Source organism: Pogona vitticeps, chromosome 1 (genome assembly GCF_051106095.1).
Source record: "Pogona vitticeps strain Pit_001003342236 chromosome 1, PviZW2.1, whole genome shotgun sequence".
Classification (NCBI taxonomy): domain Eukaryota; kingdom Metazoa; phylum Chordata; class Lepidosauria; order Squamata; family Agamidae; genus Pogona; species Pogona vitticeps.
Genome location: NC_135783.1, coordinates 94,720,713 through 94,743,409, shown reverse-complemented (window position 1 = coordinate 94,743,409; position 22,697 = coordinate 94,720,713). Strand labels below are relative to the sequence as shown.

Here is a 22,697-nt window from a genome sequence, read left to right as displayed (position 1 = left end):
TTTCATCACCTATTTCATGACTTGTGTGATTTAACTGTCTTGGATAAAATCCTTGTTGTGCTTTTGGCTCTTTCTGGTTGTGTACTGTCACAGGGGGGAGAGATGGGGAGAGAGAGAAAAATGGCACCAGGTTCTTGAGAATATTGTTGGGGAAAAGCAGGATGACTCTCCTATTCTCTTCGTTCAGTTTCTTGGAGAAATCATTAGCTGTTAACCAGGGATCCAGGCAGTTTGACCTCAGTGCCTTGAGCATCTGTCTTGTGTGAACATATCCCTCATTGATGAAGTACTGTAGATTGAGTCCTGCAAGGTGACAAAGGCTGGTGGCCTGTGTTGTGGTCTGGAATTGCCAGCACAGCTAGTGATTTGGCTATGCTGGCAAATGCTGCCATCAGAACAAGAAGCAACCTGCTTGTTTGTTTCTTCCATGTGCCCATATTCATATGGGGTCTAGAATTCTTGTCCAGCTGTTAACACTGAAAATAAAATATTACAAAGTGATTGAACAAATTCAATCAAGCTGTAAAAATAGTAATATCAAGCTGTAAAAATAGAAGGCAACATCAAGGAGGACATCTGGGGTTCCATAAAAACTACAAATTGTAAATATTTGAATCAGACAACTGAATATATTTGCAAACCTAATTTGAGCTTTTGGGCAATAGATTATTCTCCCATTTTGATTTAAGCAGTGTGATCTTGGCTATATAAATCAGCTTTAAAACATTAATTCACAAAGAAAAATGGAAGGCCAGGTGGAGGGTCAGGGAAGGGAGGAAACAGAAAACAAATTGTGTTTGCTTGGAGACATGATCCAGAACCTAAGCCCAAGTGAAGAGTCACTCAAAGAAGCCTAATGTGTGGGTTTGTCAGGTGAGCAGCATCTGATGTCCCAAGGTTTTGGGGCCAAAATCTGAAATCAGGTTTGTGATGTCACAAAGACGGTTTCTATAATGTCACAGAGGTGGGGCAGGCATGGGTTGAAAGGTAAAAGTACAATATGCATCCATTTGCAAACATGTTGTACCATGTCAATAGTCCTGGTATCAATGAGGAATAGATGGAGACGGATGCCCAGCATATGAAGGAGGGATGGGAAAATGCAGGCCTCTGGCTGTTGCTGGACCATATGTTCCAGTGTTTCTTGCTTTAGCTGGGTTGACTAGGGCAGGAGAGGGTTGTTGTCCCACAACATTGCTCATCCTTGGTTTAAAAACATCTCACATACTCAGAAAGCAATCTCATGTTGGCTTCCTGCCTGGAGGCTCAGGGACACAAAGCAATTCACAGAGACCTGACAAGCCTTTTTGCATAGCTTTATTTCATTTTTTACTTGTTTTCTGTGGTACTGTTGGACCCACTACTGCCCATTCAGTTTCTGCTTGAGCAAGCAAATATTGCAATCTTGTTTTTCTCCCTTCTCCAGGCTTTTACAGAAATGATTCAAGTGCTCTAGAAGGACATGTGGTACTCTTGCAGAGCACTAGAAGTTCACTTCATCTCAGAATAAACTCCACTAGACTCCAGGTGCGGCATGTGCAAGGAGATTTCACTGTGGGGTGTTTCAAATCTGATTTTGGTCTAAGAGCATCCAGAGTAACCTGAAATGTAGAAACATACCTGACAAAACTATCTCTCTTGGCACATGGTTAAAATGAGAAGGAAAACTTTAATCATAATATTCCAGCTGCTCTTAAATGCACAGGAACCAGGCCAGTGTAACATCTGAAATTGGAACAGTGCCCTTCTTGGGAATTACTAGTATAACAAAAAACAAACAAACAAACAAACAAAACAAACCAACAACAACAACAAAAAGGAAAGGATCACCAAGAACTTCCACATCTCTCATTCATAAGCTGGTAGAAGGATCAAATCCCAGCCCTTTGATAGGAGATGAAAGGATATATAACTGATTCTGAAATCACAGAAATATAGGTTGTGTATGCTCCTGGATTCTTCTCTGAGTCTGGATGCCCAGGTTTTGGTGGTGGCCAGGAATACATTTGCAGTTTAAACTAGTACAACAGCTGCACCCATTCCTGGAGAGGTCTAATCTGGCAACCATGATACATACCTTAGCTACACTCTGGCTGCTTTACTGTAATATGCTCTATGTGGGCTGCCTTTGGAAAGTGTTCAGAAACTTCAATGTGTCCAAAACACTGCAGCCAGATTGTTAACTGGGGCTGGTTACAAGGATGTAAGCTGCTTTGGGTCTTGTTTTAGGAGAAAGTTGCAGTAAAAAAATATTTTAAATAAATTAGAAAATGCATCTTAAAATAAGTGGTATGTAGTTCTCATTTTGAAGGGTAACAGCTTATCATGACTGCATGGGTATAAAGTGCTTTTTCTTTTGTCTCTCTCATACTTCCCTGTGCAGGAGTAGTCGTACTTGGCATTATCATATCTGACTTATTAGGATTATTATGACATTAAATTAGGGCTTTAGTTATGAGGCAGTAATCTCTACTGAATCTAGTGATGCTGTCTTCTGATTGCATAAGTTCAACTTGTAAAACACTTGATCTTTAACAAAACAACAATCATTTAGCTTTTGGTTAGGCATCTAAACAAATCTGTGTTACTGTTTAATCTGCTAGCATCAAGTAGGACATCAAGGAAAAGGAAAAAATTATAAAGCCACTGTTTGATGATTTTCCTCCATCTGTGACTTCCTATATGTGAAGATTTCCTTATGCCCTCTTACTGTTGTCAGAGTAAGGAGAGCTATCATTTACCCTGGAGTGCCCACATGTGATGTAGCTGCTCTTGTTGGAGAAAAATCCTAGAACTGTGTTCCACTGTGTTCCTCCTCAGTTGCTCTACTGGAGGTATAGCTTAAGCACAAATAATGAGAGATAGCAGGTATTGTCTTCTGAGTGTGGATTTTGTGGACTCTGTAAGAAACTTCAGTTATGTCACTCTCATCTGTCACAATATGTTAGTCCACTGATCCTGTACTAGTGGATAAGTATTCAAAACTGGGTTGTGGACTGAGCTAAGGTAAATTAGTAACCTCAGGTCCCAACCATCTGTTTTAACAAAGAGACACAGAGAAGGTAAAGCAGAAATAAGGGATTAGGCGTGAGAAAGGTAAAGAGAAGTATGTTGGATTTTTTGGGGAAGAGACAGAAAATGAAAAACGTTGTCAAGAAAAGAAACCAAACCACCATTTTACAGTTAAGATCTATGCATATAAGAGCAACTGGGCAAGGGGTTTTGGGTTCTCCTGGCTGGCTGTTGCACTTCTTTTTGTATACTTGGAAAGACCAGGCTCAAGGCACATAGCTTGGAAAATAACCCCTTCTGCTTGTGTGATTGCCCTTAATATAACTGAGGAAGTCCAGAGGATTTCAACTTAACAACTACACTTTGTGGAAAGCATAGTTTCCCCTAGCAGGATGAAAAATGATTCTATGGTTCGTTTGAAACCATCCTCAGAAGACTTAAATTTCCTTCCCTTGGTTTGAAGCGTGGAATTAAGGGAAACACATGCAGGTTACAATGGCTTATTCAGTCTGAACTGAATAAGAGTAATTGCATCTGCATTGGGCAGAGGTGCTTTTAATTTATTTAAAATACTTTTACCTGGTATTTCTGCTTAAAAAGGACTCAGGTCTGCTTGCATAATTAAAAGACAATATTTAAAGCTAAAAACAATAAGTATACAAATACTAAAAAAGATCAAAAAATACCACACTAAAAATTGGTGAACAGAACACCATCCATTTGTTTCTTTGGATTTTGCAAAACAGTTTGGTTCATTAATTTCATTGAGCCTCCAATATTTGAATATTTGAAAGGTATTGAATAAAAAGAAAAGCTCTTTCTATAAAATAACTTTTTCACTTTTTTTTAAATAAAATCACTTTTTGGCTTTTTTCCAAATGTCATCTTGTCCCTTTATAATTTAACTGCTGATGATGGAATTGCCACATTCACCACTGGTTTTGGCTGCAAGAAGTTTCCGGGATGGCTAAATCATCATACTTTTTTTAGAGTATAGCTCATTGGGGGTTGTTATATGATGCTCATATCCAAACAAAAGAGTGTTGAACACAGGGCTGCTATGTTAATTTATAAGGAACATCCAATTAAAATGCTCTTAATGATTAAAACTCTCTCTTGCTATTTATTAAAGTTTTCCCCACAGCAATACACATCTCCTTAATTAACATCAGCAGCAAACTAATCTTTCCTTATTCCCCTTTGCTTTCTATTATCTGCTCATTGATCATTACCTTGCAGACCCATGATGATTAAAAGGACAAGAATAAACAATAGGACCAGGTTCCTTATGCTTCTGGAGTTACTGTGATGAATAAAGGGATAAGAAGAAGCAGTAGAAAATGTGTTGTTTAGGAAAACAGTTCATGGTATTAAAATGCATACGGCATTAAGAAAAGCTGTAGCAGCATTCAGTGTAAGATCAGACACTACGCTTGAGAAATATGCACCTTGATAGAGCAAGAGTCATTTACAAGGAGAAGCAGGCTTCCCCGAGCCTATTGCATTCTGTCCTTGGATCATTCACCCACAAGGCTATTAAGTGGGAGAAAATTATATATCCAGTAACTGGGGAAGCTGCCTCTAACCAGAATAATTGGCAATCTAAGCTGTAGTCATCAGGGAGGACTATATCTTGTTGTCACTCTCAGAGGCAAATGTGGTGGGGACACAAGACAGACTTCCTTGGTGGCTGCTTCCAGGCTCTGGAAATCCCTGACAAGGGAGCCTATCCTTGGTGTTTGTGCTAGATTACGGTTGAAGGCGGCTGTTGTTGTTTTTTTTAATTGAGGTGTTTATTTTATTTTTAATATTGGCCACTCTAAGTGTCATCATTTGGAAGAAAGGGAGGCAGTAAACTTTCCTCTGTCAGCTTTGCACTGATGGCACAATGTGGAATTGAATGAAGAGGGGGGCTGGTGAGGGGTTGTGATCTAGGGCAGCTCAGAAATGTATTTTAAGAGCCTTGAAAGCCCACATTTAGTGCACAGACTGAACATTTCTAACTTCTTCTCTGCAAGATTCCCCCTCGCCCCAAAGGCATTCAACAAGGCTATTCCTTAGCCCACAGAGATGCTGTATTTCACCTTTACTCTTCTAACTGATGTCTTCTGTAACATAGTGGCCAGAACTCTACTAGTGTTTTACATGTGTGAGTTAAATTGTGTAATTCACCATGGCAAATGTCGGCACTGATCATGTTACAAGGGGCACATCAGACCGTGCAGCTAAGAAAATTCCTAATCTTGCACTCCACAAACAAATCACCTAGAAATGGTTCTTTAATGGAAAATATTATTGCATCACCAAATGCAAACTATGAAGTAAAACATAAAGTATTTGGAATATGAATATTTCTTACAACAATCTGCAGAACTTCAATAGGTTGAACATTGCATGTATTGCTACTATTCCAAAACAGAAATAGTAAAGTACCTACTAAATGGGGAAGCCCCCCCCCCGCCCAATAAATTTCTCCCTCTGGAAATTATCATAGAAATCTGTGTCAACAGTGGTGATACCTACAGTATGCTTACCAGTATGACTAGATCACGCATGTCTACAGATCAGTTGGTTATTTTGATTTGAAGTCATAGTCTGCATTCAGCTTTCTTTATCTCTCTAAATCTTGCTCTCTGACACATCTGCTATCCCTTCTACTGCGATTTCCCTGTTGTCAAATTTGTCTTGAATATTCTTTTTGCATGATTACTTTGATATTTTTCTCATAAAAAAGGTAAACATGTAACCTTGCCTGTTCAGAAGGAAGTCCATTGAAGTCCAGACTTGCAGACAAATACATATGTAAGATTGCGCCTGAAGATTAAATAGTAAAATATGATTGATCCATAAGTTTACAATATACTGGATATGATATAAAAGGAAAACAAATTAACAGAGTGGGAAGAGAGAAAAAAACTGTGATCAAAATCTTTAAATTACATAGTCTCATCTGAATCATATGGTCAGAATAAGTCTGGTCAGATCTTCTGGTTGTTTTAAGTACACATATATAGTAGATCCCCCATATCTGCTGAAGATTGGTTCCATAATTTATAGTGGATACCTATATATACAGGAACCTTATATATGTGCGATTTACAAGGAGGCAGGACAAAGGCCACAAGGAAGTTCCCTTGTATATTGGATGTGGGGCTCCAATAAACCACAAGGAAGTGAAACTGCAGATGCCATTCGCACATATACAGGGTAGCGGGAGTGGTGGTGGTCTTATTGTACACTCGTCCTGACAAGCTCTGCCTGATGGATTAGTCACAACATGATTCCAGAACAACAGGTAAGTGGGGCTGATTGTAATTTTGATGGGAAGGGGATGCACTCTACGTGGGGCTACCTTTGAGGCTGACGCGGAAACTTCAGATGGTCCAGAATGCGGCAGCCAGGCTTCTTAGTGGGGTGAGAAAACACCAACATATCTCCCCCACTCTGGCTGCTTTGCACTGGTTGCCTGTCCGTTTCCGCGCTGACTTCAAAGTGTTAATGATTACATATAAAGCCCTAAACGGTTTGGGACCTCAATACCTGGCAGATCGTCTTCTCCCACCCAGAACTACCCGAATCACCCGACACAGCCAGCAGGGACGGCTGAGGGGTCTGACGCTGAGGGAGGCCCGGAAGGAAAAAACAAGAAATTGGGCCTTCTCGGCGGTGGCCCCTTGGCTGTGGAACACCCTCCCCACTGAAATTCGGCTGGCACCCTCGCTGGGCATTTTCAAAAGCCAGCTGAAAACTTGGCTATTCAAGCAGGCCTTCCCTTCAGTCAATTAAGTCATTCTTATTTTTCTTCTTTTATTCTTGCCATCTTGGGACTCTTTGCTTTAAATTAACTGCTAAAATTGTAAATTTGTATTACATTTTATATCATTTTGTTTTTAATGTAAAACTGTATATTTTAAATTGTTTTTATCTTCTAAATTGTGAGCCGCCCAGAGTAGACTATGTCTAGATGGGCGGCATATAAATGCAATCAATCAATCAATCAATCAATCAATCAATCAATCAATCAATCAATCAATCAATCAATCAATCAAGTTCCATGTAGCTTCTTTTTCTTTGTTCAGTTAACAGGCCCGACTGGCTTTCAAGGACAACTAGGATAATGAGGCCAAATTCTGTCATATAGGCTGAAATCCTATTGCTTAGTGTAGTAGGTCACAACTAGAGTAGGTACACTGAGTCAATGGAATTTGCAGAGGAGTTAACTCACCAAATTCCCATTGAGTCAATGGGCCTACTTTAATTGTGACTTGTTACACCTAGCAACAGGATTTCAGCCATAGATCCCTATGATCAGTTGGGAGAAAGAGGAATTGCCATGCCAAACACTCATTCCAGTGCTCATCCTCTACTGCTAATGGCCAGAATCCTATTGCATAACTTTGTGTAGAACAGTGGTTCTTAACGTGGGCGATAATGCCCCCCAGGGGGCGATTTCATTTTTCAGGGGGGCAGTAGAACGAAAAGGGGCGGTGTGGGGGCGCTGGAGCAGAAGGGGGGCGGTAGGGGGGCGCTGGAGCAATCCAGACCTGTGAAGATGGTTGCAGACTTTTTACAGTGTGCATGAATATATATTTTCCTCCAATCTTAATTTAGTTTCAGAGTTTTCGTCTTGAAATTTTTAGTTCCTGCATTGCGGTTTGTTTTTATGCCCTTTTTATATTTCTTTTTGCGTCTTAAAATTCGCTTGCAACTAAACCATTAAATGTTACTTTTTGGGGGCATTTCATTTTCTTGGAATTGAATTTTGTTTCCAGGGGTTATTGGATTTAAGTGTCTTAAATAAATAAATAAATAAATAAATAAATAAATAAATAAATAAATAAATAAATAAATAAATAAATAAATAAATCATCACCGCGGGGAGGGGGGCGATGATAACTTCCACAATGGCTCAAGGGGGCGTTTCTTTCAAAAAGGTTAAGAATCATTGGTGTAGAATATACAGTATTGGGATGCTAGGAAGATTTTTATATGGCTGTTTCAGCTTCTGATGCTTCCCTAGGGCTCCCTTTTGCCCTCGGGAAACTTTTGGGGCTTCAGAACAGGGATGGGGAATCTTTGAAAGTCTAAAATTGCCGTTGGTGGTCCTGATTCCACTGGTAGTAATCCAGCAGTGATTTCTGACTTTTAAGCCCAACCCCACCTAACTCCTGTTTTGAAGCCCCCAAAGGCTTCCCTAGGTAGCCTTGGAAGCAGAACCAGGAAGAAGAGGAAGCCTTAAGTACTTCCAGCACCCCAATATGTTTTACACCAGCAGAACTGTACTAGCAGGCCTTTGCCCATTGTTTCATTGTTAAACGGACTGCAGTCATTGTTCATCAACAGAGATTTATGATTTCTGGCAGGAAGTGAGTGGTGACCTCTTGTAAATCTGATTACTTGCATCCCTGGTCAAAGTTTAGACACAAAGATATCCTGAACACAACTAGTCCGGTAACCTTTAAATCTCTTGCAAGACATGATGGAATTTCAAGGCAGACTGCTAGACAGGGACCTGCTTTATTTTTATTTTTATTTTTTATTTTTGCCTGATGTCCTCAGGACAGAGTGTCACACAAGCAAGAGTCCCTCTTGTGAGATACAGACTAGTTTTGAAGCCAGACTAGTTTTGAAGCTAATAGCAATACAGTGCCTCCCAGCTTTCCAATAGCAAGATAAATTATTGCATTGCACTATTTCAGAAGATTGCACTTCAATCCCATCATCAACATGCCTACCAATGCCCACCCCATTAAATTCTTTAAGCCTCTTACAGAGAATTTTAAGAACTGGTTTTTGGCAGCCAATTCAGTCTGTCATTCTGGCGGTGGCGACTGCTGCTGCTGCTGCTGTTATTATTTGCCATCTTCTGAAACAAACTACTTTCCTCTCATTGCTAAAAGGTTTACTCATACAAAATACCACCTTCTGGAAAATTCCTATTTCTGGAATAATTCTTTAGTACTCTCATTCACACCTGGGGATGATGAAAGGTTCTGCCAACAGTAGCGACTTCTGGAACTATTGGGGGAGGGAAGGACTTTAGACCCAGTTGTAACATTGCAATGTTGGCATAAAAGCTTCACACAGATTTGATATAAAGCAGGGATAGGTGACCTGTGGCCCTCAAGATGCTGTCAGAGCCAAATTCCCATTAGCTCCAGCCAAATGATGGGAATTGTAGCGCCGTATCAGAGGAAGATAATTTGCTGGCACCCAAGATGTGCAAACAGCAGAAAAAGAGATACTCTGCCCAGGTTTTAAACATTTAAATCATGGTAGGTAAAGAAATCCTCTCAAGAGCACCTTCAAAAAGCATGTGTGGCAATGGTAGGGAATTCTTGTACTATAAAACCTCATTTATTGCTGGCTACAATTTCAGAGAGGGAAAGAAAATGCCATTTCATCCATACAGATTACCCTGTACAACACTTAATTTGCAAGTGAGGAATTCCCTGTTACCTGTATAAAGAATGGCTTGCAAACCCTCACACAAACGGCAGCACAGCACCCACCCCACATGACATTGTGAGATGCCTGTTCCACTGTTCCAAGTACTGTGTTCTGCACTACAGAAGAATAGTCCCTGCCATCTATTTTCAACTTACTGTACTCTCAAAATGTATTGGAGCCGTACCTCCATTACCAACAGAGTTTAGGGAATGTTATTCTTCTTTAAAATAAGGTATTTGCCCCTCATGCCTTGTTTTGAAAGAAAATGGCTGTTTTTTTGGGGGGGCGGGGTTGTTGCCAAAGTTGTATGGCTAGAATTTGGTGGTTTGGCAGGGCTCCTTAAGAAACTGGGTGGTAGAGGGCAACATGAGTATGCATCGTGGCTGGAAAATCATCAGATATGAATGGTGGGCTCCATTTCACAAAAGAGCACTTACAAGCATCCAGACATAAAGCTTTGTTGACAAGAATTTTAAATATGCACAGTGTAAAGAGCATCAGATCTTTGCCCCACAGCTGATAGGTGCAACTGCAGAAAAGTGAAAGACCAGTGCACTGCAAGTGTATTTAATGAAGGAATGCCTCTTGGCATTTCTGAGGTTCCAGTGACCTCTACTGACACTCTGGCAGGCAAATGTGTCTCGTAATTATTATTTAAAAAAATCTACTTTGCATAGACGTTTCTTAAAACGTTTTCTTATAATATGACAAAACTTCAAGTATCAACTAATTTTAGAAAACATACCTATGTTTCTGTATTTGTTTCTACACAGAATCATTTCCCTCTTCCTTCTGACATTTTTCATGTAAAGATTCATCTTAGAAGAATGCAATTCTACAATAACTACAACACAGGTACCTCCTAGGCTAAATCCACCTGTTTCACATAGGCTTTATAAAACAACTACAAAAGTCAACCAGCCAAGGACAGGCCTTCTCTTTTACAAACCCCAACTGTTTGTAGTTTAAATGAAAGAACAAAAATACAAATGTAAAATGCTCTCTTTTAATTACTAAATTAGAACAGTTAAACATTTTAAAAATGTAAACTTGCAAATAAAACAATAACAAAATGTAATTAAGACTGTAACATTATTTTTAAAAACTTAAGAGAAAGAAAAGGATGGGGGCTTTTTATTTGTTTGTTTCTTTTTGGTTAGAAGGAAGAAATTCAAGGCTGGTACAGATAACCCCAAGTCATAATTTGTGTGCATCTCACTCCTCTCTGCTTCCATTTCCTGTGAAAGAAGTGCATAGTAATTTCGCTGCAACACTTGCAGACAGAATGAAAGTAATTTCATTAGCAGTACGGGACATTTTAAACACCTAGCTTACGATGAGGAATGGTACACACACAAAAAATTCTAGTCTGATGAATGATTTAAGTATGTGGACATGACTAAAATGCTATGAGGTTGAGACTATTGCATGTAGTTGCACTGTTTATTAATTTAAAAAAATCAGAAAATGTTCAGTATACATATGTTGATACAGGAAAGTTCTTGCAGTTTCAGCCTTCCAGTCCAAACAGGGAATGGTGGATTTTTTCTTTGCTCTAATAGGATTGGTTTTAATTTTGGTCACAAAATCAAACCATGCGGTTGGCAAATATTGCTGGAAAATGCTGCACATGATTTCTGAAAGATCAAAAGTTACAACGACCTACAGGTACATATTTAAACCAAAAAGTGCAATCCCATTTTAAAAAGTCATGCTGGGCAAAAGCCAAAAATTCAGTCATCGGCTTTCAGAGTCTTTATCAGTATTGTATGTCTCCAGTTAAATGAAGTCTTTCCCCCTCTTTTTTTTTAATCTGGGTGCTTCAGCATTATGGCTAATCTGTTTCTGAAAGGAGTTTCCTCTTCGATAGCACCCGCAGACTATATATACAGGTATGTATATATTTTACATATATTTTTATATATAAAAGCAAAAAACAAAACAACTCTTCCCCCCAACACTGGTCCTGATTTTATTTTGTTAGAACATGAAAAAAATGTAGACAAAAAGAGGCCACTTTTGGAAAATAATACTTTAGTTGAATCAGGAGACTGGTTAAAATCACATAATTTTGCCTTTTTTTAAAAAAAGGAAAGCACTAGGATAAGTTATTGGCACTGAATTACTATTTACACTGAACAAAAATGTTGCAGTTTACATAACATCAAAAACAATGCGGCTTCAGAGTCTTCGATTAAGAACAAAAGCAAGTGGTCCTTTCTTTTTCAGTTCACAGAAGACATTCAGATCTTTAGAACATGTAGCTCTGGAAGTTCACATCTTCAGGCTCCGGTACATTTTGGTGCTCTGTGATGCACCCTCGGGGTGGGGTGGGGTGGGGGAGCCTGTAGGCCGATGTCAGCTGAAAATGAAACACTTGATCACTGTAGTCTCAACAAACCAGGAAAAATTACAGGTTGTCACCTGGCTGGTACTGGGGTTCAGTTGCAGTAAAGTAGTCTTCAAGGAAACCCTGCAAGTACTCAAATGTTGGACGCTCTTCGGGGTCTTTTTTCCAGCAGTGGATCATAAGCTCATGCAGAGAGATGGGGCAATCCTGAGGGCATGGCATTCTATAGCCCCGTTCTACCTGTTCCAACACTTCACGATTATTCATACCTACAGAACACAAGCCACAACAAGAAATATGCACACAAACACATTCAGTTCAATTGCAATATGAACTAATTTTGAGCATTTATTTAATGAACTGAAATTTTGCTAGGAAAAAGGAAAGCACGGCACTGAATATATTTCCCTGCACCACCACCATTATCATCCCAGCATTCCAAGTGCCTTCAAATGCTCCTTACAGTTAACAGCTGCAAGGCACTCTATAATTGCTTTGTCTTTTATTCTCAACAGATTCCCCACCATAGGGAAAAAGGATGGGAGATGGAATGCAAAGGAAGAGTTGATTTAGGTATGGTCAAGAACTATTTCTTCTTACAATTCAGTGGCTGAAATCTTATGCAGTAACACAAATGGAATAACTTTGGGGCACAAATCTCCCTAAGTTAAGAAATCATTTGTAGATATTGTAAATTGCACACTGAATCACAGAACTCGGTATGCAACAGATACTGCATCAAATACACTCTTGTTTCAACATTTGCTGTGGAACTAAGACATTTGATGACACTGAAGAGAATGCCTTTCCGCTTCTCTGATTTATTTCACTAGCCCTATCTGTTTAAATTGTTTTTTAATTTGATAAACTGTTACAAGCTACATGATTTGCACCATCCCCACATCAGACACTATATTGTGAGTTTACAAAATCATGTGAGTTGCCATAGCTAAGGTTGTGGGACTGTCAGATAGGAAGTGATTACAAAAAGAAACTAAAAAAATAGTATGGGAAATGGTAAGAATCACTCTGAGAGTAAACTCTGCAAGGAAATTAATGAACTAGATAGGAAAAAATATTGTAAATACTATGGCACGCGACTAATTAAATAACTGGACATTAATTATGTAGAAATTTCTTTCAGTTCTCTAAATTATCAGAGAACCAAGGTTGCCGAGAAACAAAGTTATATCGCATTGGAATTTGCACAAATTCTTGCATTCCATATATTATTCCAAACCTCAGTACTTATTTCCTCTCTCAAATCATATTCCTGTAATATTTTGAGAAGATTTTGTTGGTTCTTCCTTCACTTCTATCAATATTTTACAAATTTTACTTCCCCTCTTTCATTTCCTTATTTTCATATACGTTTTCCTTCAGTCTATTGAGATCCCAATATTTATAATTTCTTTGTATCCAATCTTTAGTCCACTGCTCTAACTGAATAAGATTAAACCAAGATATTCTCTCCATTCCTAATACTTCTTTTATTTGTTCTTCATTCCCCATTTCTCTAATCAATCTCTTATCTTAATAATTTGTTTCTTTCATAATAATTTTTCAATATTTCATTTCAAATTTCCTGTAAATTTCTCCAGCTCTACCACTGAATGTAATGGAGAAATTAATGGAATAAATATTTTTCTATACTTGTACCAAATTAAAAGCATATTTTTTTAAAAAAAGGTTTTCAGTTTTTTAAAAAAATACTCTTATTAAGTTGGATAAAAATATTCTCAGGTTTCCAATGAAGTTCCTGTGATTCCACACTTCATAAATAACCAGACTGGCATAAAATGAAGTGTTTATCTCATCTGATTAGCTACACAGAATCATAGAATAGTGAATTTGGAAGGGGCCTATAAGGCCATCAAGTCCAACCTTCTGCTCAGGGCAGGAATACAACTCAAAGGATATATGCCAGGTAGTTGCCTAAGTTTCTCTTGAATGCCTCTGGTGTTGGAGCACTCACCACTTTTCAAGGTAATTTGATCCACTGTTGTACTGCTCCAATAGTTAGGAAGTTTTTCCTGATATTCAGTCAAAATCTGGCTTCCTGTAAATTGAGCCCATTGTTGTATGTCCTGCACTCTGGGACAATTGAGAACTGATCCTGTCTCACCTCTGTATGAGCGGTTTGCAAGCATTTACAAAATGTTATCATATCACCACCCTGTCTTCTTTTTTCAATGCTAAACATGCCCAATTCTTTCCTCATAGGGTTTGGTTTCCAGCCCTCTGATAATCCTTGTTGCCTTCCTATGAACATGTTCTAATTTGTCAGCATCCTTCTTGAAGTGTGGTGTCCACAACTGGACACAGTACTCAAGATGAACCCTAAACAGTGCTGAAGGGAACCAGCACCTTGTGAGATCTGGAAACTATGCTTCTGTTAACACAGCCTAAAATAGCATTTGCCTTTTTTTGTAGCCACATCACACTGTTGGTTCATATTCAGCTTGTGATCTACAAAAATTCCAAGGTCTTTCTCGCTTGTACTATTGCTGAGCCAGGCATCCCCCATCTTATAACTGTGTAATTGGTTTCTTTTGCCGAGGTGCAGTACTTTGCACTTATCCCTGTTGAATTTCATTCTGTTGCTTTCAGCCCGGAGTTTGAGCCTATCCAGATTATTTTGAATTTTGTTTCTGTCTTCCAGAGTATTAGCTATTCCACCCAATTTTATGTCATCTGCAAATCTGACATGCATTGCCTGCACTTCCTCATCCAAGTCGTTAATAAAAATGTTGAAAAGCAGCAGACCCAGGATTGAACTTTGGGGTACCGCACTTGTTACGTCTTCCCAGTTGGAGAATTACCTTCTGAATATGATTCTGTAGCCAATTGTGTATCCACCTAACACTTGATCTATCCAGTCCACACCTAGTTAGCTTGCAAATCAGGATATCATGAGGCACTTCGTCAATCAGTATTAAATGTATACCTTAAATTAAGAAGACCTAATCTTTGTGCTTTTTCAGATTTAAACAATCTCTTCTTACGAACCATTGTTTTTATCTCCATTACAAATTTATTAATCATGTTTTGCCAATCTTTCAACTCTTCTTCACTTATCTTTATCAGAAGCATCATAAATAAATTTTTATCTCAGTCAAATCTTCATTGTACATACCACTTGTACCAAACCATGAAAGTCCAATCTTCCTAAAATCATCTAACTCATTTTTAATTTCTTGTTCCAGTTTTTTAAAGTTTTCCTCTTTAAATTGTTCTAGATTCTTTAGGATATTTAAATCTAAATATCTAATAGACGTTGAAATATTAGCTCATTTTTTTTAAATACCGTCCTTTCCTATTTAATTAAACATTATCATCCCTGATTTATGCCATGTAACTCCATTAGCTCTCTAAATTCCTCTAAATAACCATTAAGGGATTTTCTATTGTTAATAAAATATCATCAGCAAACAGACTAATCTCTACTCTAACTTTAAAACATATACCAGAAATTAATTTGATAACACTCACCAACAATTTTATAACTAAACCAAACATTGTGGAAAAAGGATGTCCTTGTCCAGTACTAGCCTAGAGTCATCGGTTGTGTTATTCCATTATTTACTAATATTGCTGCAGTATTCTTTGAATACAATTGGTTTATTGCAACCCACACCCCAATGTTTTTATTACAATTTTTACTACTGACCATTCCACACAATCAAATGCCTTGAAAATATCTAATGAAATATAATTACAATGGTGATGAGAGGATTAAGTATTACAGAATTGTATAATGTAAAAAGAAAAAAAGAAAAACATATGAAAAGTGTTGACAAAGACTTAAAAGTACACTGGTGCCTCACACAACGATGTTAATTGGTTCCAAAAAAATCAACGTTGTGTGAAACATCGTTCTGTGAAACACCATTTCCCATAGGAATGAATTGAAAACTGGTTAATCCATTCCAATTGGAACAGATTGCCATCGTTCACTGAAAATCCCCATAGGAAACATCGTTGAGTGAAACAATGTTTCCTATACTGGAATGTATTGAAGCCGACTCAATACATTTCAATGCCTTTGCGAAGTCCTTTTTCGCTCCTGTAAAAGTGTCTTACAATGTTTGGACACTGTTTTAAATGATTGCAATGGTTAGTCCACCTCCTGAAACCTAAGCAAACTTAATTTGATGTTGTTCAGAGTCGTCCTTAATTTTTAGTGATTTTTTGAATTTTCTCTCATTGGAATGTATTGAACTTTCCGTCCAATGCATTCCATTGAGAGAAAATTCAAAAAATCACCAAAAATTAAGGACGACTCAGAACAACACCAAATTAAGTTTGCATAGGGTTCAGGAGGTGGGCTAACGATTGCAAGCATTTAAAACCTGTTCCAAACATTGTAAGACCCTTAAAAATGAGCGAAAACAGAAGAGCTTCAAAAGCACTGAAGCCGGCTTCAGTGCTTTTGAAGTCTTTTCCGATGTCCCTTTTCGCTCATTTTTAAGTGTCTTACAATGTTTGGAACAGGTTTTAAATGCTTGCAGTCGTTAGCCCACCTCCTGAACCCTATGCAAACTTAATTTGGTGTTGTTCTGAGTCGTCCTTAATTTTTGGTGATTTTTTGTTTTCCCTATTTAAATGAATTGAACTGTCCATTCAATTGATTTAAATGGGGAAAATAAAAAAATCATCAAAAATTAATGAAGACTCAGAACAAAACCAAATTAAGTTTGCACGTGTTTCACAAGGTGCACTATGGAATCCAAGCATTTAAAACAGGTTTCAAACATTTTAAGACACTTTTAAATGAGCAAAAAGGGACATCGTTAAGTGAAATTCCCCCATAGAGAACATCGTTAAACGATGGGGGAAATTCCTCAAAAAAACCCATCGCTGTGTGAATTCATCGTTGTATGAAGCAATCGTTGTGCGAGGCACCACTGTAATTTCATCATGTCTGATGTCTGATGCTTAAATTTGTTGACCAGTTCTATTTTTAGCAGTTCTAAGTTAACCCAGGTCATAATTCACGAGAGATGAAGTCACATGTCGAAGAAATAATTCACCCTGACTATGGCATGGTTTCCAATAAGTGAGGAGCAGGTGCAGATCTATAGGTGTAGAGAGTGTTATTTGGATTTGCTGCAGCAGTTCCTGCTCCCTGAAACAAGTTTGTTTGTTTGTTTGTTTATTGAAGTTGCTATTGTATTGTGCTATTGTCCTACATGCTTATCATTTACTTGGATGCAGGTGTTACAGTAAAGTACCCTTTAGTCATAAGAGAAGAGCATGTTTTCACAAGTTTTTTTTTCTTCCTTACCTGGGTATGGCACTCTCCCTTTTGTTACTAGCTCCGTTAGCAATATGCCAAAAGACCAGACATCTGATTTTATTGTAAACCTTCCATACAATGCAGCTTCTGGAGCAGTCCATTTTATAGGAAACTTCGCACCTAGGAAAGAGCAAGTGTGTTCATTGCATGAGAGGCTAAAAGAAGGAGACACCACTCAGCAAGCATGAAAAAAAATGAAAATTTACTATATCACCAAATTCTAGATATTAAGAATGTTGGCTTAGTCTTTCTTTCTTTTTTTTAAAAAAAACGGAAAGCATTATAATTAATATGTTGTTATCACATGAATTTGTGAATCTGTGCTGCTGCTCCATCCACTAATATTTAGCTATGTGGAAGGCAACTCACTTTTCCCCTTTGAAATTTTGATTTATGCCTAAAGGAAACCATAAGGCAAATGTATCATTTTAAATAATAACAATAATAATCTAAGTATTGCAGTCTTGGAAAGGATCCTCTGGATCATCAAGTCCAGCCCTTGTCAGGGAGGCCCAGTGGGGAATTGAACTCCCATCCCCTGGCTCCACAACCAGAGACTTAAACCACTGAACTATCTAAGCAATTTTCAGGAATGCCAGAGCAGAACAACTCACCAAAACTCAAGGTTTTTGTGACTGATTAGAAAAATAAATAAAAAAGCAAAACAGGGTAACAGTAAATATAATTTTATTCTTAAAGCCATTTCCTGCATTTCCACAACAGCATTCGAAGTGGAAGAAAGAGAAGAATCTGAAAGAAGTGGCTCAGGAGACTGTCTGACACCACACCTTGGGTTTACACTAACCATACTGTAAAATCTCATTTAGCTAAAAATGAGAGCCATGGTAGGAATTAGATGCATTTAAAGATGGTATATGATCACTGAAAAAATGCATGGGATAAATATACCCTAAATGTAACAGTATCAACGAAGGCATGGGAATCAGAATTTAAATGTTCATAATGATGTTTCAAAGACTTGTTTTTTTGCATTAGATATCAGATTCACAGTAATTGTTCTACTAAATATTTTAGCATTCTTGAAAATTGCAACCATGCATTTAGGTCTGCAGCAGCTATAGAGTGTTAGGAATCCAATTATGTAAGTGAATAAAGATTCAACAAAACAAAACAAAACCAGTGGTAACCCAGCACCTTGTTAATTAGCAACAGTTACCACCATGATGTATACCATTTCACTTATGCAAGTGTAAATTAGCAGTTGGATTCTGGCTAGTGTATTTCATGTAATCATTTTTGGTTTGTTGAGATATTTTCTGTAGATGTCACCAACTCTTTACTTCAAGTCCTCTGCATATGACTCCTACTCACAATTCTAGAGTTAAGACACTGTTATCTCTCAGACAGGTTGGCCCCAGGATGTTTATATTTAGAAATTAACTAAATTAAGTTCCCAAACATTTTCCAAAGGCAATCCCAGACAGACCTCTTTGTAATAAGGTAGGTGGGATGGAACTATGATCAATCACTCGTCATGGGCCAAGCTGCAATAGGTTTTAAGTTGCTTGAAATAGCTCAAATGGATGACCATGTACAGATGCAGCTATACCATTTCAGCAGAATTGCCCTACTGAGGTGGGACAAAAATCCGAAGAGCTATTGGAAAGCCGTTGGATCTACCTGTGGCCATCCAAGCTACCTTAGGAATGGAGAACCCTGGGTAGCAGGGTGAGTGATGCATCAACAGAATCCTAATTCTATCCTAAACACATTACATTCAGATATACGGATAAAGCTGGAAGACCCTGCTTAATAGGATGGAATCACAACAAATCTCTGCAGTTCCATTTTCCTGTCCCCTGCATCTCACCTGTTACTGTACAAAGATCCAGGTAAACAAAGCTAGGAGAGACTTGCAACCCGCCTGCCCCCAGGGTCTCTGTCATGCAATCTTATCCAGGATATCTGTGAAGATTCTCAGGATCAAATCCCAGCTGGCTGTTGTTTCCCCATTCACTGTCCTCATATTTGGCATTGTATTTTCAGTCTAAGGGTCTCTTTGCAAAGAATGTGCAGGCTGTCTGCTTCTTCTACAAATATACATGCAGAGCACACTGGCAACAGATCCCCAGGGAATGACTTGTATGCATCCCCTACAGTTATCACTGTCTAGAAAACATTTCCTCTCTCTGTTCACAGAAGACTTCAAGCTGCTACCATCGCATGGAGGCACATATAATCTGCAGGGCTTTCTTTCCCATTTCCCCCTGGCAGGTGAATTAGCCACTTAGGAGACCTTTGTTTTGGTCATCATGACCTGACTTTCCAGTGATCACACCATTCATCCTTACAACCCTATTCTGTGATGGTGGGGCAGGGAAAAGCTAGGGGTGGGGAGGGAGAAGTTACAGAAACAGCTTTTCCTGCCTGGCTGGGGATTCATCAATTCATGTCCATCTGTTGCTTGCACATTATTTATAGGAAATGAGTCAAATTTATAACTCTATTCTGTTCTTAAAAATAGTCAGTGTAAATGTTAGAAAAACATTTAAAATCCCAGAAGGCTGAATTAATAATACCAAAATGTCTTATAAACCTACAGGAGATGGATATCTTAAAACCATCTGCTTCCTTTAGCAGTGCCTTCAGGGATTCAAGGGAGTTTCTGCACAGTGGTGGAGGGAGGAAGTGTACCCTATTAATGTCAAGTACCCAAAACACCAAGTGATGAGGGAAAAAGAAATCGAGTGTTTCTGAAGGACCTTCAGCTCTTCATGGGGTGAATACCTCCTGTCTCCTACTGGTCTAGATCACACTTTCTCTGCCACAATTGCTACAGGAACTGTGGCTCGCTAGATAAACAACAACACCTATTAGCTGCATCCCCGTGGAAGATCTATGGTCATGGGAGGGGACAAGGGAGGGGAAAAAGTAAAAAAAAAAACAACCAACAACAGCTCTCTAGTACTATAATGCTATTGCCAGCCCCCTCTGATGTTAAGAAACTATAAGCCAGACAGAATCTGAAAAAGCCTCCAGTTAAAATCTATATAACAACCTGCATCAAAATTATTTTAAATTTGAGGATTATTTTTTTCATAATTCCTAAATTCATACTCCTTAATATCCCTTTTGTAAGTTAACTATCAACAAATGCACTGCATGAATACCCATTTTTCCAAATCCAGGAAAATAACATTAGATATTTCATAATTTTTGCAAAGCTGGACATAGGAAATGTTCATTTTTTGGACTATAACTTCTAGAACAGGGGTGTCCAACCTTTCACCTTCCCTGGGCCACATTAGAAGATGAAATTTGGTTTGGGCCAGCTTCGACTCTGGCGGCTTTATGGGGCCGGGAGGGGGTCCACCTATTGACGGGGACGGCGCAATGCAGTCACGCAGCCCCCCTGTCCCCTCCCCTCCCACTCCTTTCCTTCTCTCTCTCCCCCTCTACTGTTGTGACATGCCCTGGCCACATTCCGGCCGCAAGCGCCGGCAGTGTAACTTGAAACTTTGGAATTTCTTTAAAAATTAAAAATTGCACTGGGCCGCATTATGAGCTGACCTGGGCCGCATGCGGGCCTTGGGCCACAGGTTGGACAAGCCTGTTCTAGAACATCACAACCAGTGGCTACAATACTGGCTGCAATATTTTCCACTAATCGTTTTATAGAAAAACACAGTTTTGACCAATTTCTTCTTCTTTTTTTAACTTCAAGACATGTGAGGATCCCTAGGGGCTGCAAAACAGCTTGGGGAATCCCCATGCACTCCATGGGCTGAGCTTCACCCACTTCTGGCACATGGTATTGAATCTCATGTTAGTTCTGATTTTTCCAGATAACTAAGCATGGGGAAAACCATTAACAGATGGCATTTTCAAAGCTGCAAGTCAAGATTGTATGTTGTTCTTTTTTTTACTGATCCTACCTTGTCTGGCTGTGTATTCATTATCTTCGATTAATCTTGCTAATCCAAAATCAGCAATCTTGCATATTAGACCATTTCCCACCAAGATGTTTGCAGAACGCAAGTCTCTGTGTATGTAATTCATCCTCTCGATGTAAGCCATTCCTGCAGCAACCTGTTAAATTTATGACACACAATGTACTCTGCTTAACAACGAGCACAGAGTATAGACACAAAAGCACTGCTAACTATATATAAGATTTACCTGTGCTGCCATGTCCACTAAGTTTGGCAATTTTAGGGCTCTTCCTTCTCCATCCTTTAAGAAATCTAGCAAGCTTCCTGCAATGCAATACAGAAGGGATTGTAAAGAATTTTAGTGTCTACTAGATGCTGAACAGTAAGATATCCCTGCAGGTAGAAGGGAGGGGAAGGGATTCTCTCTCCTACACAGTCCCACTCTCCTCTCATATACTATTTTGGAACACAGTCCAACCCTCCCAAGCAGAGTTTTAGGGAAACAGAGACTAACTGTTGTTTTTTAATGACTGGCTTTTGCCTATTGGTATATCAAATCCATGGAGTTCTACTCCATATAAATCTGCTTAAAATCACAACAAAGACAACAAAAAACAATTTTATAAGGGAAATCAACCACTCTGCATGTACATTTTTAAAAAATTAAGCAGCTGGCAGTGCCTCGTCATCACTAAATCATTAAAATGATTTCTTTCCACCAGCTAACAATATGTTGTAGAGACCTCCTGTATACAGAATGTACTGTATTTGAAAGGCCAGTTAGTTAAGCATTGCCTGATGGAAAAAATGGCTAGAACAATGCCTGAGCTCAGCAAATTCAAGGAATCGGGATCCAATTGCTTTAGGAAATGGAAAATCAATAACCGTTTCCATTCAAGGCAGTATGAGATGCTCAAGACGCAGTGCTAAGGTCAAAGACAGAAAACCCTTCACCTTCCAACATTAGTTTGAAATTAAATCCCAGCAAAGCAAAGCAAAGCAAAGCAATATCTCTCTTAGTTAAGGAAAGATATATCACTAGTAAAGTACTGAAAATGTGACCACTGGGCAAATATGCCATCCCTGGGAAAACTGGGAAAATGTCTCTGGCTGAAATCCTGTTGCTTGATTATGCAAAAGGCATAATGTTCAGTCACTCTTAGCTGGCAGTTAATGAGTCCCTGCTGGGATTTCTGAGTGTGCACCAAACCAGCAAGCATGCACACCCTGATAATCCCAGCAGAGACTTATTAATTGCGAACTAGGAACAAATGAATGTTATGCTTTTTGTGTCACAAAGCAATAGGATTTAAGTCTCTGTGTCATGTAATGATTGTGTACTTGTCATCCATTTTGTATGGAAAACCTTGAGTATTTAGATCATGTCTCTTTTGCTAGACAAATGTCTGATACTACGGATAGCATTCAGCCTAAAAGTTAGAGGGAAAATCCAGCATTACAGAAATAGGTTCCACTTGCATAATTTCCCCTTCCTTTCCTACTACTTGGAATCTGCCAAACCCCCCTTCCCCAGATTTGTTCTGGACAGTCTGCAAACCTCTGCCACAGTATTTGAGAGCACATGGGAGACTGGAGGGGAAATTTCTTCCCTTTCCCTCTCCATCAGCTTCATCAGAAAACTGAATGGTTAATTTATAGGATATATGTCTTAGGTTTGGATTTGATCACCAAT

General features: G+C 38.7%; 1 protein-coding gene and 1 long non-coding RNA gene across 12 annotated transcripts in view; one reads left to right on the top strand and one right to left on the bottom strand.

Annotated features, from left to right (window-relative positions):
* The window catches only part of LOC140706668 (uncharacterized), a 39,076-nt gene that overhangs the window by 4,232 nt on the left and 12,147 nt on the right, over positions 1 to 22,697 (top strand). The window lies entirely within an intron of this gene.
* The window catches only part of FYN (FYN proto-oncogene, Src family tyrosine kinase), a 140,081-nt gene continuing 127,838 nt past the window's right edge, over positions 10,455 to 22,697 (bottom strand). For all 11 annotated transcript variants that reach the window (XM_020805340.3, XM_020805345.3, XM_020805346.3 and 8 more), the window contains 4 exons: positions 21,252 to 21,328; positions 21,008 to 21,161; positions 17,100 to 17,231; positions 10,455 to 12,081 (listed from right to left, as the gene is read on the bottom strand). In XM_020805340.3, the coding sequence (XP_020660999.1) occupies positions 11,873 to 12,081; positions 17,100 to 17,231; positions 21,008 to 21,161; positions 21,252 to 21,328 (572 nt within the window). In that variant the 3' untranslated portion in view covers positions 10,455 to 11,872. The remainder of the gene's footprint in view (positions 12,082 to 17,099; positions 17,232 to 21,007; positions 21,162 to 21,251; positions 21,329 to 22,697) is intronic.